Below are 18001 nucleotides of genomic sequence, written 5' to 3' on the forward strand. Positions count from 1 at the left end.
AGATGGCTGTCATGTCTTCAATAAATGCACAAGTTTACGTTAACATTTTGGACACTTTCCTTATTCCATTGATTGAAAGGATGTTTGGGGACGATGACGACATTTTTCAAGACGATGATGCATCTTAGAGCCACAGAGCAAAAACTGTGAAAACTGTCCTTGAAGAAAGACACATGAGGTCAATGTCGTGGCCTGCAGATAGTCCGGATCTCAATCCAACTGAAAATCTGTGGTGGAAACTGAAGGAAATGGTCCATGACAAGACTCCAACCTGCAAAGCTGATCTGGCAACAGCAACCAGAGAAAGTTGGAACCACATTGATGAAGAGTTCTGAAGAGTCACTTGTTAAGTCCTCAGAGACCGCAAGCTGTTTGAAAAGCCAGAAGTGGTGCAACAAAGTGCTGGTGGTATCTTGGAGTGTTTTTCTTTTTGTTTCTTTGTTTATTTTTCATGATTCCATATTTTTTTCCTCTGCTTGATCTAAAAAAAGCAGTTGTTATTGACTACCACAATTTTTTTGTCTTGATTACTTTTAGTGTTTCTTAAAGCCAGAATGTTTCCATTTTAAATGACTCTAGTTTTGTGGCATGTCTGTGATGTGCTTTTTTTTTCTCCAAAATGAAAAAAGTGAATGAACGTCCTCCAGGACCGGTGATTCCATCACCTTTGCCCAGGGCTGTACAAGTCTTTATCTGTTGGAAAAGTCCTGTCTGCTAAAACATCTTTGAGAACAGAACTCCTTTCCAACACATTTGCTGCTTCGTCTAAGTGTCTACCATATGTAAAACAGCTCTGAGGGTTTCATCCTGAGCTCCACTCAGAGATTTCACTGTGCAGCAGCTCAGCAGTTTGTTGAAGAAAAGCATTTAGGTTCAATCTTTCAAGCCCAAAAAACCACCAGCTGTTGCCTTTAGAAAAAAAGACACCGTTTACCAGTGTCACAAACTGTAAAAACAGAAGGAACCGTTGGATTTTTCAACCTTCTGATGGGACTTGGACTAGTCATCTGTTATGTTCAGTTCCATCAGGAGAATCACCCAAATCTAAGCTGAACATCGTGATATTTCATGGAAATCTATTTATTCTGCATTTTAAAAAGAGTCAACAAAAATGAACCAGATTGAATCAAATAGTTTTAATCTGGTTTTCTCATTCTAATCATTTTGTGATTGTTCCATTTCATTTTGTGAAGAACTTTGTCACTTCATTAAAAGGATGGACTACAGAAGAACCCAGCAGAGTTTAGCTCCAAACAAATGACCTCCAGTCCTAGTTGAAGACATAAAGTGGGATCTGGAGGGAAGCTGTCGGTGTGAACGTGTCGGCTCTCTGGTTAACTCGCCTGCTTGCGTCTCCATCCTGACGCTGCTCTGCTGGACCGGAGCTCCTGGACCGGCCGGGTGGACCTTCCTTCACACGTCTTCCCAGTGGGAGTGATTCTGAGTCGGCCTCTGAGGATTCTGAGGAGAAGCTGCAGGGCCACATGAGACACTGTGAGGAGACAAAGCAGAAATGATTCACACACCAGACATGAAGAAAAGAAAACATCAGAGAGCGTAAAATACAGTAATGAGTCCTAAACATCACTGGTGATGAAGCTGGAGGCAGAAAAACTCAAACAAAAACCGCCTCAACAACCGTTTTCCTCCAGAATGTGGAAGAGACTTTATTTCTGGAGAATCTCGTCCAAAGTTGGATTTATTGAAATGTGTTTTAATTTTCAACACGTAAAAGAAGAGGAAGATCTGAGTTTTTGGAGCTGCAAGCAAACTCATCTCATTCTTCTACCTCCTTTGTATCACCATAGAATCTGAACACAGAAACTCATCCAGACACTAAAGCCCCAAGACTGGCAATAAGTCTATTAATCAGTTCAAATAACAATTCTACATTTGTTCTTTACTCGCTCCCAAAACCGTTCCAGCAGCTGAAGGAATGAAACCGAAAGCGACTGACAACCATCACAATGAGACTTAACGTGAGATTCGTCACATAATTACTGGTTTTGTGAGCAGCATGAAAGAACGGCATCTGATGAATGATGATATTTAAAGTGACTTTTCAATCTAAAATAAGGAAACCTACATCTACACAGCTGATAGACGAAGGGACATTAAGGAGCAGATCAGCCACACTTTCACACAGTCTGCATGTGGAGTTCCACACCACATGACAGTCAGCTTGCTTATGACTTTCAATCATAGTTTTATGTCTTACAGCCAGAAGAACACAGCTGAGAACATGTCCTTTAAACACAACATCCAGCTGGAATCAGAATCTGAGCTACATGTGAGCTGATAATTTGGTAGGAATATTGTTCATCCTGTTAACATTCACACAGTCTGCACTTTCGGCAGCTTTCCCTCCTTCAGCTGCTGCAGCTGCGTCACTGTCAGTCTGTGTCAGGACTTTATCATCTTTCTGCTTCTCTAATGTCATCGTTTGCTCTTCATTTGTAAAACGGGACACTTTGGCTCCGGTACTGTCACGGTCCTGATGATACTGGGACTAAATATGTGCTCTGCATGGATCATCTGCTTTTAAAATGACGCAGCAGCAAACATCACAACAAAGAGCCACTCAGAGAGAATCTTCAACTCATTCACTTTAAAACCAGCAGCAGCTTCTGCTGAAGCCTCAAATTACAACTTGGAGCTTTGAAAGTCTGGAATCATGATTTGATGTCAACTCCAACTCTGGATCTTTTCTCTCCTCTCTTTGTAATCCATCAGGTCTCTACCTCACTATGCTCTGCGCTGTCAGATGACAAATGTTGGGAATTTGCTCAAAATTAATCAAAGTGAATTGATTGAGCTCACCTGGATTCAGTGTCCTGCATCCTGGATCTGGAGCCACTGTACAGCCACAACAGAAACAACAACAAACCAGCGTCAGCTGCAGCTGATCCACCTTCACTTTCTCACCAACAGCCTCAATCCACAGCAGGAGGCGCCACCTGGTGGTCGGAGGAGGAACCAACAAACAGAAAACTCCTGCAGACGTGGAGGCAGAAACAGTAAAATCCAGAGAAGTTTTAGTTTCCAGCTGTGTCCAGTGAATGAGCAGCAGCTTATTTGTTGGCTTCTTAGCTGCAAACACAAAAATACATTTAGAATATCAAATAGTCTCACTTCACATTGGTTAACTAACTATATTAGGGCAAATATAATTCATTTACATTTCTACAATCCCATAACATTCTTGTTTTTCTTTTTAAACAATTATTCCATGAATTATGTCACGTTTTTATGCAAAAGAATCCTGTATTGTATTTTTAGGTCAATGTTTAGAATTTAAACTCAGCATATGAGAAATATTAATGGATAACTTTTACAGATTTAGACTTTTTTGGTTTTATCACCTCTCTACCAGACCTGTTTCGGACAACATCTGGTGTTTGTTGTGCTTTTGACTCAAACAGTCTCTGTAGGAGTGTTCTTTTCATTCATTTGTGGCTCATTCTGAATCTCTGGTGTGGGTATAGGTACGAGATGACTGCGGTTCCTTCTGATCGTCCCCTGTGGTCCACTAACGACAGCGCACTGTGGAGTTTGTTGGACAGATTTCACTGTGTCCTGTGCTTTTCATCTGTAATCCAAGCTGAGTGTCCAGGTAACAGTTTGTCCAAATCTCTCGTTCTGTGTCTTTTGTTGAAACATTCTGTTTGTCTCATCCTTCTCTCTTTCTCCACGTGACGCCTTTGCTGCAGATACAGGCTGGCTGTAAGGCCTCTAGCATAGACAAGGTGGTACGGAGTCTGCGTCCCATGAGAAGCTGTGCCGGGCTGTAGCCATTTGCCAGCGCTGTGGTTCTGTCAGTCAGTAGTGCTCTGCATGGATCACTGGCTGTCTTGAGGAGGTTTTTGACTGTTTGTATGGCTCTCTACCTGTGACTTGTGAGTACCAGGGACTACTGGTACATGCTCCAAACAGTATTCATTTGCAAAGTATTTCATTTCCTGACATACAAACTGTGGGCCATTGTCTGTGATCAGTGTCTCTGGTATTCTATGACGTGCAAATATTGACTGTAAATGCACAATGACATTGGCAGAGATAGTTGGGCTGAGCTGAGCAATCTCTATATTCCTAGAGAAGTCTACTAGTAACAGATTTTTTTTTATCTTCCAGGGTGAACAAATCAGTTCCAGGGGCAGCTGGTCAATAGAGGGTGCTCGGGGGCCGCCCCCTCTGTCTCACATCATGTCGAGTCACAGTCCTTCCTTTAATAAAACGTTTTTAAAATAACATTTACATGTATGTCATATGTTTTTTAACAAGCAAACTGGATAATACAGCCTGTAGATAGTTACTAAAATGTATAATTTGTAATAAAAAGTCACATTAGAAATGTCATGTCCGGCCGGGGCGCACTGATCTTTCCCCATTGACTCTCGTTATAACTTTGACATGCGCAGTTCGTACAGGATGACCGCGCCCTGCTGAGCGATCAGAGGGAGACAGCCTGTCTCCCTCTGATCGCTTTACACACCACCGGCCATGGGGTGGCAGCAGAGAGCACAGATGAGGAGGTGCTGGCTTTAATCTCTAAAATGTGAGGATTTACTTTTTTGTCATTTATTAATGTGAATAGAAATATTAGTTGACACAAGTGGCACTTTAGATTGAAAGCCTGTTGATTTTCATATGTTCTGAAGTCTGAGGAACTCCTGTTTTTCTTTATTTTCATTGTAAATATTAAATGTTAGTTGACAGAAGCACTTTGGGCTCAAAGCCTAAGATAAGACAGGTTTTATTTGTCACATGCACAGTTATACATAGTATAATGCCTAATGGTTTCAGTATTTTTTTTTCAGGCAAAGTGACAAATTTTTATTGCTTTGATCTTAAATATGCAGATTTGCTGTTTTCTCATTGTCGTGTCAGGTTGTTAATGTAAAAGTTAGCTCACAGAAGCACTGTCTGCTTTAAACCTTTTAGTTAGGTTTTTTTTAACAAAATGTCCAATGTTTGTTGGTTTCACAGGTATGGATTTGTTTTTGTTTATTTGAGTATGTAAATATAAATATGTTGTTGACAGAAGAAGCACTTGGCACTCTGAAGCTGGAAAAATGAATGGTTTCTTTTTTTTACTTTTGAAGTAAAAAATAGATGCATATTTATACATTCTTAATTTTTTTAATTATAGAAAAGGAGATTTTAAGGGTTTGTGTGTACCAATTACACCTTATCTGGAGCAAATCAGATCAAACACGGGAGATAAATTCAAATTCACCAGCTGGTAACATTTACGTGCATTTAATTGTCTATTTGACTCAGCAGTAGTGCTTAGGTGTACCCTCCTAGTGGTGCATAGTAATAGCACATCAAATGGCTGTGAACTTAATTTACATCAATTCTTGTATTCCGGCGTTGCCGACTCGGCTATTTGGTTTGGTAAATTAAGTGCGCCCCGCCCAAGAGAAAAAAATCACCAGCCGCCACTGATCAGTTCCCAACTTCTGCCATGACGTTTCAGCTCCATCTGTGAACATGAGAGGCTCTCTCACATTGACCGAACTAATTTTGCCTCCACATCTGCAGGAGTTTTCTGTTTGTTGGTTCCTCCTCCGACCACCAGGTGGCGCCTCCTGCTGTGGATTGAGGCTGTTGGTGAGAAAGTGGAGGTGGATCAGCTGCAGCTGACGCTGGTTTGTTGTTGTTTCTGTTGTGGCTGTACAGTGGCTCCAGATCCAGGATGCAGGACACTGAATCCAGGTGAGCTCAATCAATTCACTTTGATTAATTCTGAGCAAATTCCCAACATTTGTCATCTGACAGCGCAGAGCATAGTGAGGTAGAGACCTGAAGAATTACAAAGAGAGGAGAGAAAAGATCCAGAGTTGGAGTTGACATCAAATAATGATTCCAGACTTTCAAAGCTTCAAGTTGTAATTTGAGGCTTCAGCAGAAGCTGCTGCTGGTTTTAAAGTGAATGAGTTGAAGATTCTCTCTGAGTGGCTCTTTGTTGTGATGTTTGCTGCTGCGTCATTTTAAAAGCAGATGATCCATGCAGAGCACATATTTAGTCCCAGTATCATCAGGACCGTTACAGTACCGGAGCCAAAGTGTCCCGTTTTACAAATGAAGAGCAAACGATGACATTAGAGAAGCAGAAAGATGATAAAGTCCTGACACAGACTGACAGTGACGCAGCTGCAGCAGCTGAAGGAGGAAAAGCTGCAGAAAGTGCAGACTGTGTGAATGTTAACAGGATGAACAATATTCCTACCAAATTATCAGCTCACAAGTAGCTCAGATTCTGATTCCAGCTGGATGTTGTGTTTAAAGGACATGTTCTCAGCTGTGTTCTTCTGGCTGCAAGACATAAAACTATGATTGAAAACCATAAGTAAGCTGACTGTCATGTGGTGTGGAACTCCACATGCAGACTGTGTGAAAGTGTGGCTGATCTGCTCCTTAATGTCCCTTCGTGTATCAGCTGTGTAGATGTAGATTTCCTTATTTTAGATTGAAAAGTCACTTTAAATATCATTCATCAGATGCCGTTCTTTTGTGCTGCTCACAAAACCAGTAATTATGTGACGAATCTCACGTTAAGTCTCATTGTGATGGTTGTCAGACGCTTTCGGTTTCATTCCTTCAGCTGCTGGAACGGTTTTGGGAGCGAGTAAAGAACAAATGTAGAATTGTTATTTGAACTGATTAATAGACTTATTGCCAGTCTTGGGGCTTTAGTGTCTGGATGAGTTTCTGTGTTCAGATTCTATGGTGATACAAAGGAGGTAGAAGAATGAGATGAGTTTGCTTGCAGCTCCAAAAACTCAGATCTTCCTCTTCTTTTACGTGTTGAAAATTAAAACACATTTCAATAAATCCAACTTTGGACGAGATTCTCCAGAAATAAAGTCTCTTCCACATTCTGGAGCAAAAAGGTTGTTGAAGCAGTTTTTCTTTCAGTTTTTCTGCCTCCAGCTTCATCACCAGTGATGTTTAGGACTCATTGTATTTTACACTCTCTGATGTTTTCTTTTCTTCATGTCTGGTGTGTGAATCATTTCTGCTTTGTCTCCTCACAGTGTCTCATGTGGCCCTGTAGCTTCTCCTCAGAATCCTCAGAGGCCGACTCAGAATCACTCCCACTGGGAAGGCGTGTGAAGGAAGGTCCACCCGGCCGGTCCAGGAGCTCCGGTCCAGCAGAGCAGCGTCAGGATGGAGACGCAAGCAGGCGAGTTAACCAGAGAGCCGACACGTTCACACCGACAGCTTCCCTCCAGATCCCACTTTATGTCTTCAACTAGGACTGGAGGTCATTTGTTTGGAGCTATCTGGTTCATTTTTGTTGACTCTTTTTAAAATGCAGAATAAATAGATTTCCATGAAATATCACGATGTTCAGCTTAGATTTGGGTGATTCTCCTGATGGAACTGAACATCACAGATGACTAGTCCAAGTCCCATCAGAAGGTTGAAAAATCCAACGGTTCCTTCTGTTTTTACAGTTTGTGACACTGGTAAACGGTGTCTTTTTTTTCTAAAGACAACAGCTGGTGGTTTTTTGGGCTTGAAAGATTGAACCTAAATGCTTTGGTAGTCAATAACAACTGCTTTTTTTAGATCAAGCAGAGGAAAAAAATATGGAATCATGAAAAACAAACAAGCAAACAAAAAGAAAAACACTCCAAGACAATACCCGGGACTTTGTTGCACCACTTCTGGCTTTCCTAACAGCTTGCGGTCTCTGAGGACTTAACGAGTGACTCTTCAGAACTCTTCATCAATGTGGCTCCAACTTTCTCTGGTTGCTGTTGCCAGATCAGCTTTGCAGGTTGGAGCCTTGTCATGGACCATTTCCTTCAGTTTCCACCACAGATTTTCAGTTGGATTGAGATCCGGACTATCTGCAGGCCACAACATTGACCTCATGTGTCTTTCTTCAAGGACAGTTTTCACAGTTTTTGCTCTGTGGCTCTCAGATGCGTCATCGTCTTGACAAATGTCTTCATCGTCCCCAAACATCCTTTCAATCCATGGAATAAGGAAAGTGTCCAAAATGTCAACGTAAACTTGTGCATTTATTGAAGACGTGATGACAGCCATCCCCCCAGTGCCTTTGCCTGACATGCAGCCCCACATCATCAATGACTGTGGGAATCTGCATGTTTTCTTCAGGCAGTCGTCTTCATGAATCTCATTGGAACAACACCAAACAAAAGTTCCAGCATCGTCACTTTGCCCAATGCACATTCGCGATTCATCACCGAACAGGACTTCCATCCAGTCGTCCACAGTCCACTGCTGCTTTTCCTCAGCCCGTTGACTCCAGTTTCCACCCACTGGTTCCTCATTTGTTTTGCTGCATTTTCTGTTTTCAAGACACGTTGCTTTAGGTTTTCTGTCTTGACGCTTTGACGTCTCCCTGGGTCTACTCGTATGCTTGCCTTTTACAACCTTCCCATGGTCCAGATTTTAGACACAGATGACAACAAGCAGCATCTTTTGCAACATTCCGTGATGATTTACCTTCTTGAAGAAATTTGACGATCCTTTCCTTTGTTTCAACGGACATCTCTGGTGTTGGAGCCGTGATTCATGTCGATCCGCTTGGTGCAGCAGCTCTCCGAGGTGTGAGCGCTCCTTTTCGACCGCAGACTAATGAGCACATTTAATCAGACGCAGGTGTTAGTTTTGGAAATGGAAATTTACAGGGTGATTCCATCATTTGTTTCTCAGAACTGAGTGATTCCATCATTTTCCCCTCTGCTTGATCTGATAAAGCAATTGTTCTTGATTACCACAATGTTTTACTTTCTTTTTACTTTATTTGAGTGTTTCTTAAAGCCAGAAAGTTTCCATTTGAAATGATGTTTTGTGGCATGTCTGCGCTGGAAAAAATGCTCCTCTCAAAACAGGAAACAAAAACCTTATTTCAAGGAACTTTTAAGTTGAAATTTTTGAAAAAAATCTGCCAATACAAGTGAAAAATGGCTTGGTCAGATTTTGTGAAATGATATATATTTACAATCTTCAGATCTCAAAATTAGTTGGGCGAACTTATTTTCAGCTACATTTTACCAGCATTGTTAAGCGTAGGTGTCTTAAAATAAGCTGGATATGCTAAAAAAAAATCAGTTTTTCACTCAAAAATAGATTTTCGCTTCCATGTAACCTCCTAATTTTAGATGTATTAACCCTCTTCATTTATCCTTAAAAGTTTTATTTCAAAAAAATCCCCCCAAATTTGGCAAGAAAATTCTTGTAAATATTTTCAAAAAATTAGTAAAAGTCTTCCAAAAAAATCCTAAAAATATCTAAAATGATTACATGTACATCAGTAGAACTTCTGATATTTTCTTTTAGAACATTCACAGAAAAATCAACCAAAGTCCAGCAAAATTCACTTGATTTTGGTTGATTTTTATGTGAGCGTTCTTCAAGAAACATTTTGAATTATTTTTTTCCACCAAAAAATGTTCAAAAATTAACCAAAATGTTGAAAATGTGAACATCTGTTGGGGATTTTGAATGGGGACGAATTTCAGTGAGATTTTTAAAATTGTTTGCTGTTCTCTCCCATTTGTGACATGAAGAAGGTGACTTGTGTGGCTTTGAAATTGTGCTAAAATGTCAAAATGAGTGATCAGGAGAAGAGTGTGACTTTTTGACATTGTGTTTTTAGCATGTTCTTTGAAAGTCATAGACGGATTAGCTTGTGTCTATGAGTTTTAAATCTTTTGGAGATTGTTTTTTTTTTTTCCTTTTCGTGTTCAGGTGATCTCCTTGTGGAATAGAAGAAAACCCTGTATTTAAGCATGAAGTGCCTGCAGTCCAGAGGTAGTGTCAGTGGTTGGAGACCTGGAGAGCAGGGTTTGATACCCTACCCTGGTGAAGCTTTTTCTTAAATTTGGGCCAAAAATCACCAAAAATAGGGGAAAAATGCAAAAAAAAAAAAAAAATCACCTGCGTTTCTTTTCCCCTTCCCATCTTCTCCCCCTTCCCTTCCCTTCCTTTCCCCACTTTCTCTGTCACCGACTTTTGTTTCCAGTTGTCGTTCACCCATTTGTGATACTCCTTGGTTCTCAGACTTCAGTTCCATTTACTGTATATCCATTTGTGTTACTCCTTGTTTCCCAGGCTTTGGTTCCAGTTGTTGTTTCTCCCATTTGTGTTACTCCTTGGATTTGAACCGACGACGCTCCACATCAGAGTCCACTACCGTACCGCTTGGCTATTGTGGTCCATACTGGCTTACAGCTTTAGTTTCATTTTATCACGTAAAGCATGGTACTGAATACGTCCAAAAAGGTTCTCAGTCAGGATTTGAACCGTGGATCTTCCGTATTTCAGGCACAGAACTTGCGTCTGCACTATCTTTCACGCAAGGTTTCTGATATAGATTGTGTTAATGATGGTACCAAGAGGTTCTCAGTCAGCCAAAAGACAGAAAAAGCCTTGAGCTGGTTTTGAACCAAGAACCTTGTGTTCCAAATGCACAGAACTTACCACTGCACCATCCTTCTTGTCAGGTGTAGCTCTTAGTTTTCTGAAATGATGGTATGAATATTTAAGAGGTCAAAGTACAAAAAAAAGGTCTGGAGGGGGATTTAAACCATGGACCTTCAACATCAGAGACACATAACTTACTTCTGCACCACCTCTCTTACAAAAGCCAGATTTCGCTTTTTGTTGTAATGATGGTACCGAGAGGTTCTCAAGAAGCCAAAGAACGAAAAGAGTCTTCATGCTGGATTTAAACCATAAGCCTCCTGAACAAGAAGCACAGAACTTATCTCTGCATCATCTGTCTTACAAAGTGTAGCTCTTAGTTTTCTTAAATGATCGTACAAAGAAGTATGAAAGAGGACAATGGACAAATAAAAAACAGTTTTTGAGGGGGATTTGAATCATAAACCTTAGACATGAGAGGAATAAAATATACCTCTGCACCAACCATCCCACATGCTGAAGCCGTAACTATGCTTAAATGATGGTACCAGTAAAGAGTGGAGTGGAGTGGGCAAAGGATAGACCAAAGGTCTGAAGGGAGATTTCAACCACAAACCTTCAACATGAGAGACACAAAGCTTATCTGTGCACCATCTTTCCCACAAAAATTGGCTCTAACTTTGCTTAAATAATGGTACCATTTAATATTTGCGAGGACAAAGTCCAAATATTTATTTATTTATTTCATAGGGATAGTACATATTAATGAACACAAGTGCAAATATGCCAGATTATAGCCAAAGGCTATAATGCCTGTGGGGGATTTGAACCATAAACCATCAACACAAAAGACACCGAGCTTACCTCTGCACCATGTGTCACATAAGTTGACAGCTTGAGTTTGTCGTAATGACGATACCAAGAGGTTCTTGATGAGCCAAAGGACAAAAAGTGCCTTCTGCTGGATTTGAACCAATTACCTCCTGGGCCGGAGGTACATCACTTATCACCACACTGTCTTTCTCACGTGGGGTAGATCTTAGTTTTCTAAAGAAATATTGAGGAGGTCAAGCTAGCGAATGAAGGTCCAAAAAAGGATTTGAACCATGGCGCTTCAACATAAGAGGCACGAAACTTACTTGTACACCATCTTTCCCACAAGGTGCAATTTTAACTATGCTTAAGTGATGGTACCAGTTAATATTGGAGCGGACAATCAAAAGGTATGGAGGGGAATTTGAACCACAAACCTTCAACATGAGAGACACAGAACTTATCTTCTTACAAGTTGTAGTTCTTAGTTTTCTTAAATGATGGTCCAAAGAAGTATTGATGAGGTCAAACTGGCAAGTGTCCTGAGCTGGATTCGAACCAAGGACCACCCATGCAAGAGACACAGAATGCACCTCTGCACCACCTTTCTCACAGAGTTCAAGCTTGAGTTTCTTCTTGTGATGGTACTCAGTGTTTTCATGAGGCCAAAGTGAAAAAGCTGAACTTGAACAATGAACCTCCTCCACAAGGAAGCATCAGACTTTGCTCTACCCCACCATGTCTTACAGCTGTTTTTGCTCTAGTTTCTTCCTATCATGGTACCAAGAAGATTCTTGAGGATAAACTGCAAAATGTTTCCCAAGATTGGATTTGAACCACCAACCTTCAAAATGAAGATGTAACATTTCCACCAAATCACCAACTGAACTGGTTGAGCAACTCAACATGTCTTTGTCTTGGAGAGTCTTGATTGTCTGAATATTGTGTATTTTTGTTATTTGTTGCTTGACTTGTCATGGAGAAGCACTCACAAAGTTAAACAGAACTTTTCAAGTGTGTCGGGAAAGTTCGTTGACTTTTTGTTTGTTTGTTTGTTTGTATTTGCTGACAGAAAAAAATGTTTGGTTGGATTAGATCCAGAGATCTTCTGATCAAAAGTGAGCTCCTTTAACCTCCAAGGTGTCAGGTCATACCATAACAGCTCAGAATCAGATCTGACAGCCGGAGGTGTTTAGAAGTTCTAGGTTCTGGTAAGAAGTCGGACTCAAACCAGTGACTCAAGCACTCGAACCAGGATTTAAAGGCGAGAAATGAAGCTGTAAAGCCACCAAGAAGCGTTTGATCTGGATGTTTCCTTTTGTGTGGTTTTCACTTTTCATTTTGCTTGCTCGTGTTCCAGAGATACAAATGATCTTAAGATTGAAGCCCACAGTTCCATTCCCTAAACAATCCGTCATCACTCTGAACTACTGGGCCACACATTGAAAACTCTTCTTGGACGTCTTTCTCTCTTTATTTTCAGTGTTAGACTTCAAAAGTCTTTCATAAGATTCAGACCTGTGACTGCTAAATGTTCACCCATGATCATCTGCATTTCTTCAAGCCTTTAATTTTTTTGTCTGCATTTTCAGGACCAAACTTCTAGGACCCGTGTTTTCATTTCACCTACCGAATTTGAGTAATCAAAGAACATCATTTCTGGCCAAGATAGACAACAGTCACAGTCTGCCTCTGCCTCGTAAGGCGTTTTTTTTGGCCAAAATTCATGATGTTTTTTTTTTCCCAAAGAGAACATTACCATAGTGTTTTTCACAGCCTAATTTACATTATTTCATCATATGGCATGTTTTTACATGTCAAAAAATCTCATTTTTGTTTGACATAGTATAGTCGTCTTCTTTTCCCTTCAGGGGTCGCCACTGCGAATCAATTGCCTCCATCTAACCCTGTCTTTTGCATCCTTTTCTCTCACACCAACTACCTTCATGTCCTCTTTAACCACATCCATAAACCTGTGAGGAGACAAAGCAGAAATGATTCACACACCACACATGAAGAAAAGAAAACATCAGCGTGTAAAATACAATAATGAGTCCTAAACATCACTGGTGATGAAGCTGGAGGCAGAAAAACTGAAAGAAAAACTGCAAAGTGACCAATGAGCAGGAGAGCTTTTGTCAGTATTGCGCCTAGATACATCCTGTTCAGCAAATTACAATATTTTTGGAGTTATAGATGCCACAAAATTATCTGCAAATGGAATTATATGAGAGACATCTGGACTTTAGCCCTCTCCAACATAGGTTGGTCAAGATGCCCCCCTTCCTTAATGAGATACAAAAGTCCACTTTAAAAGACCACATCTGAAAGCACCACTTTGAGTCCTCCTTTACCAGCAGAACAATCCTTGACCATAGGGTTCTCCTATCTGAGAACCATCCATCGATCCGAGGCTCCACTCTGTCCACCGCTGTTCTGACCCACATCAACAAAGACCGACCGGACCATCCACCGAGTCATCATCATCATCACAGCACGCAAGTACCTTTCAGTCACTGGAACTTGGTGCCACTTTCCCAAACGATCTTTTCAAAGATAAAATTCAAAGGCTAACAAATTAGCCTCCTACCAAATTTAAAACCAGCTGCAGCTTCTGCTGAAGCCTCAGATTACAACTTGAAGCTTTGAAAGTCTCATTATTTGATGTCAACTCCAACATGAAGTAGTGCAGAGACAAGACAGAATAAACCTACTTTAGTTTGTATTTGCTTCAACAAACCACCAGAAATATCTCAGCTGTTGTGTCTGTCACTATTGTCACATTTGATGTTTTCAAACTATCTGTCAGTTCGTTCATTCACTGATTCACTGGAGCTCATTGGGAGCCCAAAGACAACGCTGGACTGTTGTCTTTTCTCTCCTCTCTTTGTAATTTATCAGGTCATTTTCTCTGAATTAATCAAAGTGAATTGACTGAGCTCACCTGGATTCAGTGTCCTGCATCCTGGATCTGGAGCCACTGTACAGCCACAATAGAAACAACAACAAACAAGCATCAGCTGCAGCTGATCCACCTCAACTATCTCACAAACAGCCTCAATCCAAAGCAGGAGGCGCCACCTGGTGGTCGGAGGTGGAACCAAGAAACAGAAAAGTCCTGACCAATGACGTACATATATAGCTATATATGTACGTCATTGGTCCTGACCGTTAAAAACCAGGAAACCAAAAATGCTAATGTAGTCGGACTTAATATGCTGCCACAGGTTAAACTTGCAGAACTCTGCCCAATTTAACCAAAAGCTGCTGCACTCTCATAACGACTCTACGCGAAGGGGGTGGGGCACTTTATTTCAAATTGCGATATATCTTACCCGAAATTAAGAATTCCTGGGCTGCTCCGAAAATCGAAAAATATTATATTGTTGTTATTTTGGTAATTAAAATGACACATGGTGTTTTAGTTGATAGTTTAACTTCAACCTGTAGCGGGTTCGAATCCGGCCCAGTCCAATCTGGTGCGTCCCACCAAAACAGGAAGTTTCAGAGTTAGTCACTGCGAGCTAGCCAACCTGCAAGGTACACACGGACACTGCTATGATGCCACAAATGTGCTAGTATTGTGGAAAATCTGCCACTGTTGCGGGTCGCCCAGGACTTGCTGTGGCGTGGCTGTGAGTAAACATGTTTATCGACGTATGTTTGTGGTTTATGACTTAAGTGTGTTACAAGTTTCGTGGTTTGCCGACTAGCTAGCTGTGAGCTAACGTTAGCCTAGTTTCCATCAGGTTCTGAGGTTAGCCCCAGTGCTAACCGCTGATCCTACACGTCCTCATTTGTCTGAGCCAGCTGGTTAGACAGCACCGTAACATGAAGTTATGGAGGAGCGGAAGCTAAAGAGAAAGAGCACCAGGAGTACGTCCACCAACCCGGCGGCTCCGACCAGTGGCTCTGGCCGGAAAAACAGCGCTTCGTCCGGGGGACGGCACGTCGGCTACAGCCATACCACAGGGACGCACTCCAGCCAGAAGAGCAAGAGGAGGTAGGAACTGTGTAGCCATGGGTGTATTACTCATGATAGTCTCCTAACATGTTTATATTCTTACTGGAAATACATAAATCCAGGTGTGATTGTGACGAAGTATTGTCACTGATGCCTGACTTTCTGTTTCCAGGGGAGCCAGAGATAAACCCAGATATCAGCAGGGTTTACGGGGTAAAGCTAATCAGAATCAGGGACAGGCAGCACCCATCATCCAGCACTCCTTTCTGACTGATGTCTCAGACGTACAGGAGATGGAGAACGGTCTGCTCAGTCTGCTCAACGACTTCCACTCAGGGAAACTACAGGCTTTTGGTAATTTACTGATAGAAGAGCATTTCACCTTTCCATTTCACTGTCTGTCTGATCGCTGTGACGTGTAACATGTCAGAGCATCACCACTGTGACGGTCACACCTCCGACTGACTGTGCTGTTGTTGTCTCAGGTAATGAATGCTCTATCGGACAGATGGAGCATGTGAGGGAGATGCAGGAGAAGCTGGCTCGTCTGCACTTCGACCTGTGTGGGGAGGTGGATGAAATGCCCGAGGAGCAGAGGAAGGTGGCGCGTGACACCAACATGGACAAGCTACTATTTAATGTGAGACTCCATAATTCGTGCAATCCTCAGTCTTTATCCTGACTGTATATTTGCTAATGTGTAGTAGCGGTATTTTAGGACAGCCACATGTTATGGCTTCTGGTTTCTAATCGGGCAGTAGTACGTTTTTGCTGAATAACCCACCAGATGTTCATGTGGATGAGCTGCTGCTGAATTGTTTCTGGTACAGTAAGTGCTCTGTATGATCCCGGATAAAGCTTTTCATTCATGTGATGTAACTACTCCGTATCCCAGAGAGGATTTAGCTGCTTATCCGCCTGCAAGTGCTAAACTCTTCCAGAGTTCATTCAGCTTATTACGTGTTGAACAGGATAAAGTCTATTACGTCCTTTGCGATGATCGACGCGCTCTGTTGGCACGTTTAATAAGATCAAAAACTTTCTTTCTCTCCACAGCTTGAGGAGCTGAGTTCTTCCATGTATCCTTTGATATTTAACATCCATCCCTCTCCTGTTGTTGTATTTCTCCCTAAATGCGTTTTAAAGTGAGCTTCTGTCATTAATCAGCTGCTTTTTAAAACCTCAGATTTTTGCTTTTTCTTTCTTAACCCTGTTTCTCCAGTCAGAAGCTGAATCTCGCCGACACTCAAGAGATCCCGAAGACTGCCAGCATGTGATTCTCCTCCTCTCGACGCCACCTGATCCAGCAGTTATTGTTATTTCTGCCACCTGCAGGGCCAGTAGTGGATGGGTTGGAGTGTAACCCAGCTTGCAGACACTATTTCTTTGAATTTTTATGACAGACGTGGCACCAGAGCTGTTCATCTGCGGTCCTTGTCCCTGCAGGTGGATTGATGTACTGTTCGGTGGCCTACAGGGATGCACACCGACAGCATCAGTTCTGTAAAGTGGTTCTTTGAGAGGACCGATCTCATCGGATGCAAGGTGCAATAGTGAACTTACCTTTGATTGTCAGAGTTACTGGTGTCAGAAAAGTCGGTGAGACTTCAAGCGAACAGTATTGTGTATTTTACAGTTTGACTTTGATGCATCCCTGTCATGACTGTTCTAAATCAGGCACTAATTCTCAGTCTAGATTGACAGTACATTGCTAACCAAAGTAATTGTGATCGCCCAAAAGTGAAATTACTGCACACCTACTGTTGACTTGTGTCTAACATTACAAACTAAAGATGTGGACCTCTAGTGTTCCAAACATCCATTTAGAATGTATTTATAGTAGTTTCTCAACATATAGCTTTAAATACAAGTGTATATCTTACCTGTGAGATGCTAAAAATACACACACACACTATATAAATATATATATGTACATACACTACTGTTGAAAAGTTTGGGGTCACTCAGACAATTTCATGTTTTCCATGAAAACTCCCACTTTTATTCATGTGTTAGCATAATTGTACAAGGTTTTGCTAATCATCAGTTAGCCTTTCAACACCGTTAGCTAACATAATGTAGCATTAGGACACAGGAGTGATGTTTGCAGGAAATGTTCCTGTAGATATTCCATTCAAAATTTCCAGCTAGAATAGTCATGTAGCACATTAGCAATGTCTACACTATATTTCTGATTCATTTAAAGGTATCTTTACTGAAAACAAAAAGCTTTTCCTTCAAAAAATAAGGACTTTTCTGAGTGACTCCAAATGTTTAAATGGTAGTATGTGTGTGTGTATATGTATATCCCCCCTGATTAAAAACCTTTGAATCAGTCAAACTATGACAAGTAAATGCACAGTAACGTAGTCGAGTGGTTTTGCGTTGATTTCTCGCTGCACGTTCGCAGCCTGACAGCACCTCCAGCACATTGTTCAGTGTTGAATATATTTGCACATATCCATGCAACATGAGAGCCCATTGCACAAGATCACTGGTGTGTTGCTTTGACGCTGGGAAAGACTTTACAATCCAAATGTCGACCTCACAACCATGCCTTAATTTTTTTTAATTTAATCATTTTTGCCTTATTGGTTCTAAACCTTCTGGTGATTTCCATAGCTTGTGACGGTTTTAGGTTGTGGCGTTTTAAGAGAATCGTTTGATGCTGCTTTGATTGTAAATCCTGTTTTATTTCGCCACTGCCGACTTTAAGTAGTGTTCTTGTGGGATGTGGGGTGTTTCACTGTTAACTTTGATTTTAACTGAATAAATGTGTTTCTCTGAATTTCTTTGACACCGTTTTTAAACCGTTGA

At 41.3% G+C, this 18001-nt stretch overlaps 1 protein-coding gene and 2 long non-coding RNA genes across 7 annotated transcripts; 2 read left to right on the forward strand and 1 right to left on the reverse strand.

Annotated features, from left to right (window-relative positions):
* Positions 1-1121: 1121 nt before the first annotated feature.
* On the reverse strand, positions 1122-3606 carry LOC127532148 (uncharacterized). The gene is made up of 2 exons (XR_007939411.1): positions 2821-3606; positions 1122-1492 (listed from the first exon to the last, which is right to left on the reverse strand). It is a non-coding gene; the product is annotated as an uncharacterized LOC127532148 (long non-coding RNA).
* A 6-nt stretch (positions 3607-3612) lies between these two features.
* Positions 3613-9726, forward strand: LOC127532147 (uncharacterized). Its single transcript, XR_007939410.1, has 3 exons — positions 3613-3896; positions 4132-5718; positions 7041-9726. It is a non-coding gene; the product is annotated as an uncharacterized LOC127532147 (long non-coding RNA).
* A 6-nt stretch (positions 9727-9732) lies between these two features.
* On the forward strand, positions 9733-17972 carry ccdc28a (coiled-coil domain containing 28A). Of its 5 annotated transcripts, none has more exons than XM_022210331.2 (6): positions 9733-14855; positions 14960-15223; positions 15357-15538; positions 15670-15824; positions 16241-16263; positions 16407-17972. In XM_022210331.2, the coding sequence occupies exons 2-6, from the start codon at positions 15060-15062 to the stop codon at positions 16459-16461; spliced, it is 579 nt and encodes a 192-aa protein (XP_022066023.2). In that variant the 5' UTR covers positions 9733-14855; positions 14960-15059; the 3' UTR covers positions 16462-17972. The 5 variants fall into 5 exon arrangements, with proteins under 5 accessions (XP_022066023.2, XP_022066024.2, XP_022066025.2 ...); XM_022210332.2 differs by having other exon boundaries at positions 14970-15223; XM_022210333.2 differs by having other exon boundaries at positions 15031-15223.
* The last annotated feature ends 29 nt before the right edge of the window (positions 17973-18001 follow it).

Source organism: Acanthochromis polyacanthus, chromosome 22 (genome assembly GCF_021347895.1).
Source record: "Acanthochromis polyacanthus isolate Apoly-LR-REF ecotype Palm Island chromosome 22, KAUST_Apoly_ChrSc, whole genome shotgun sequence".
In the NCBI taxonomy this organism is placed as follows: Eukaryota; Metazoa; Chordata; class Actinopteri; family Pomacentridae; genus Acanthochromis; species Acanthochromis polyacanthus.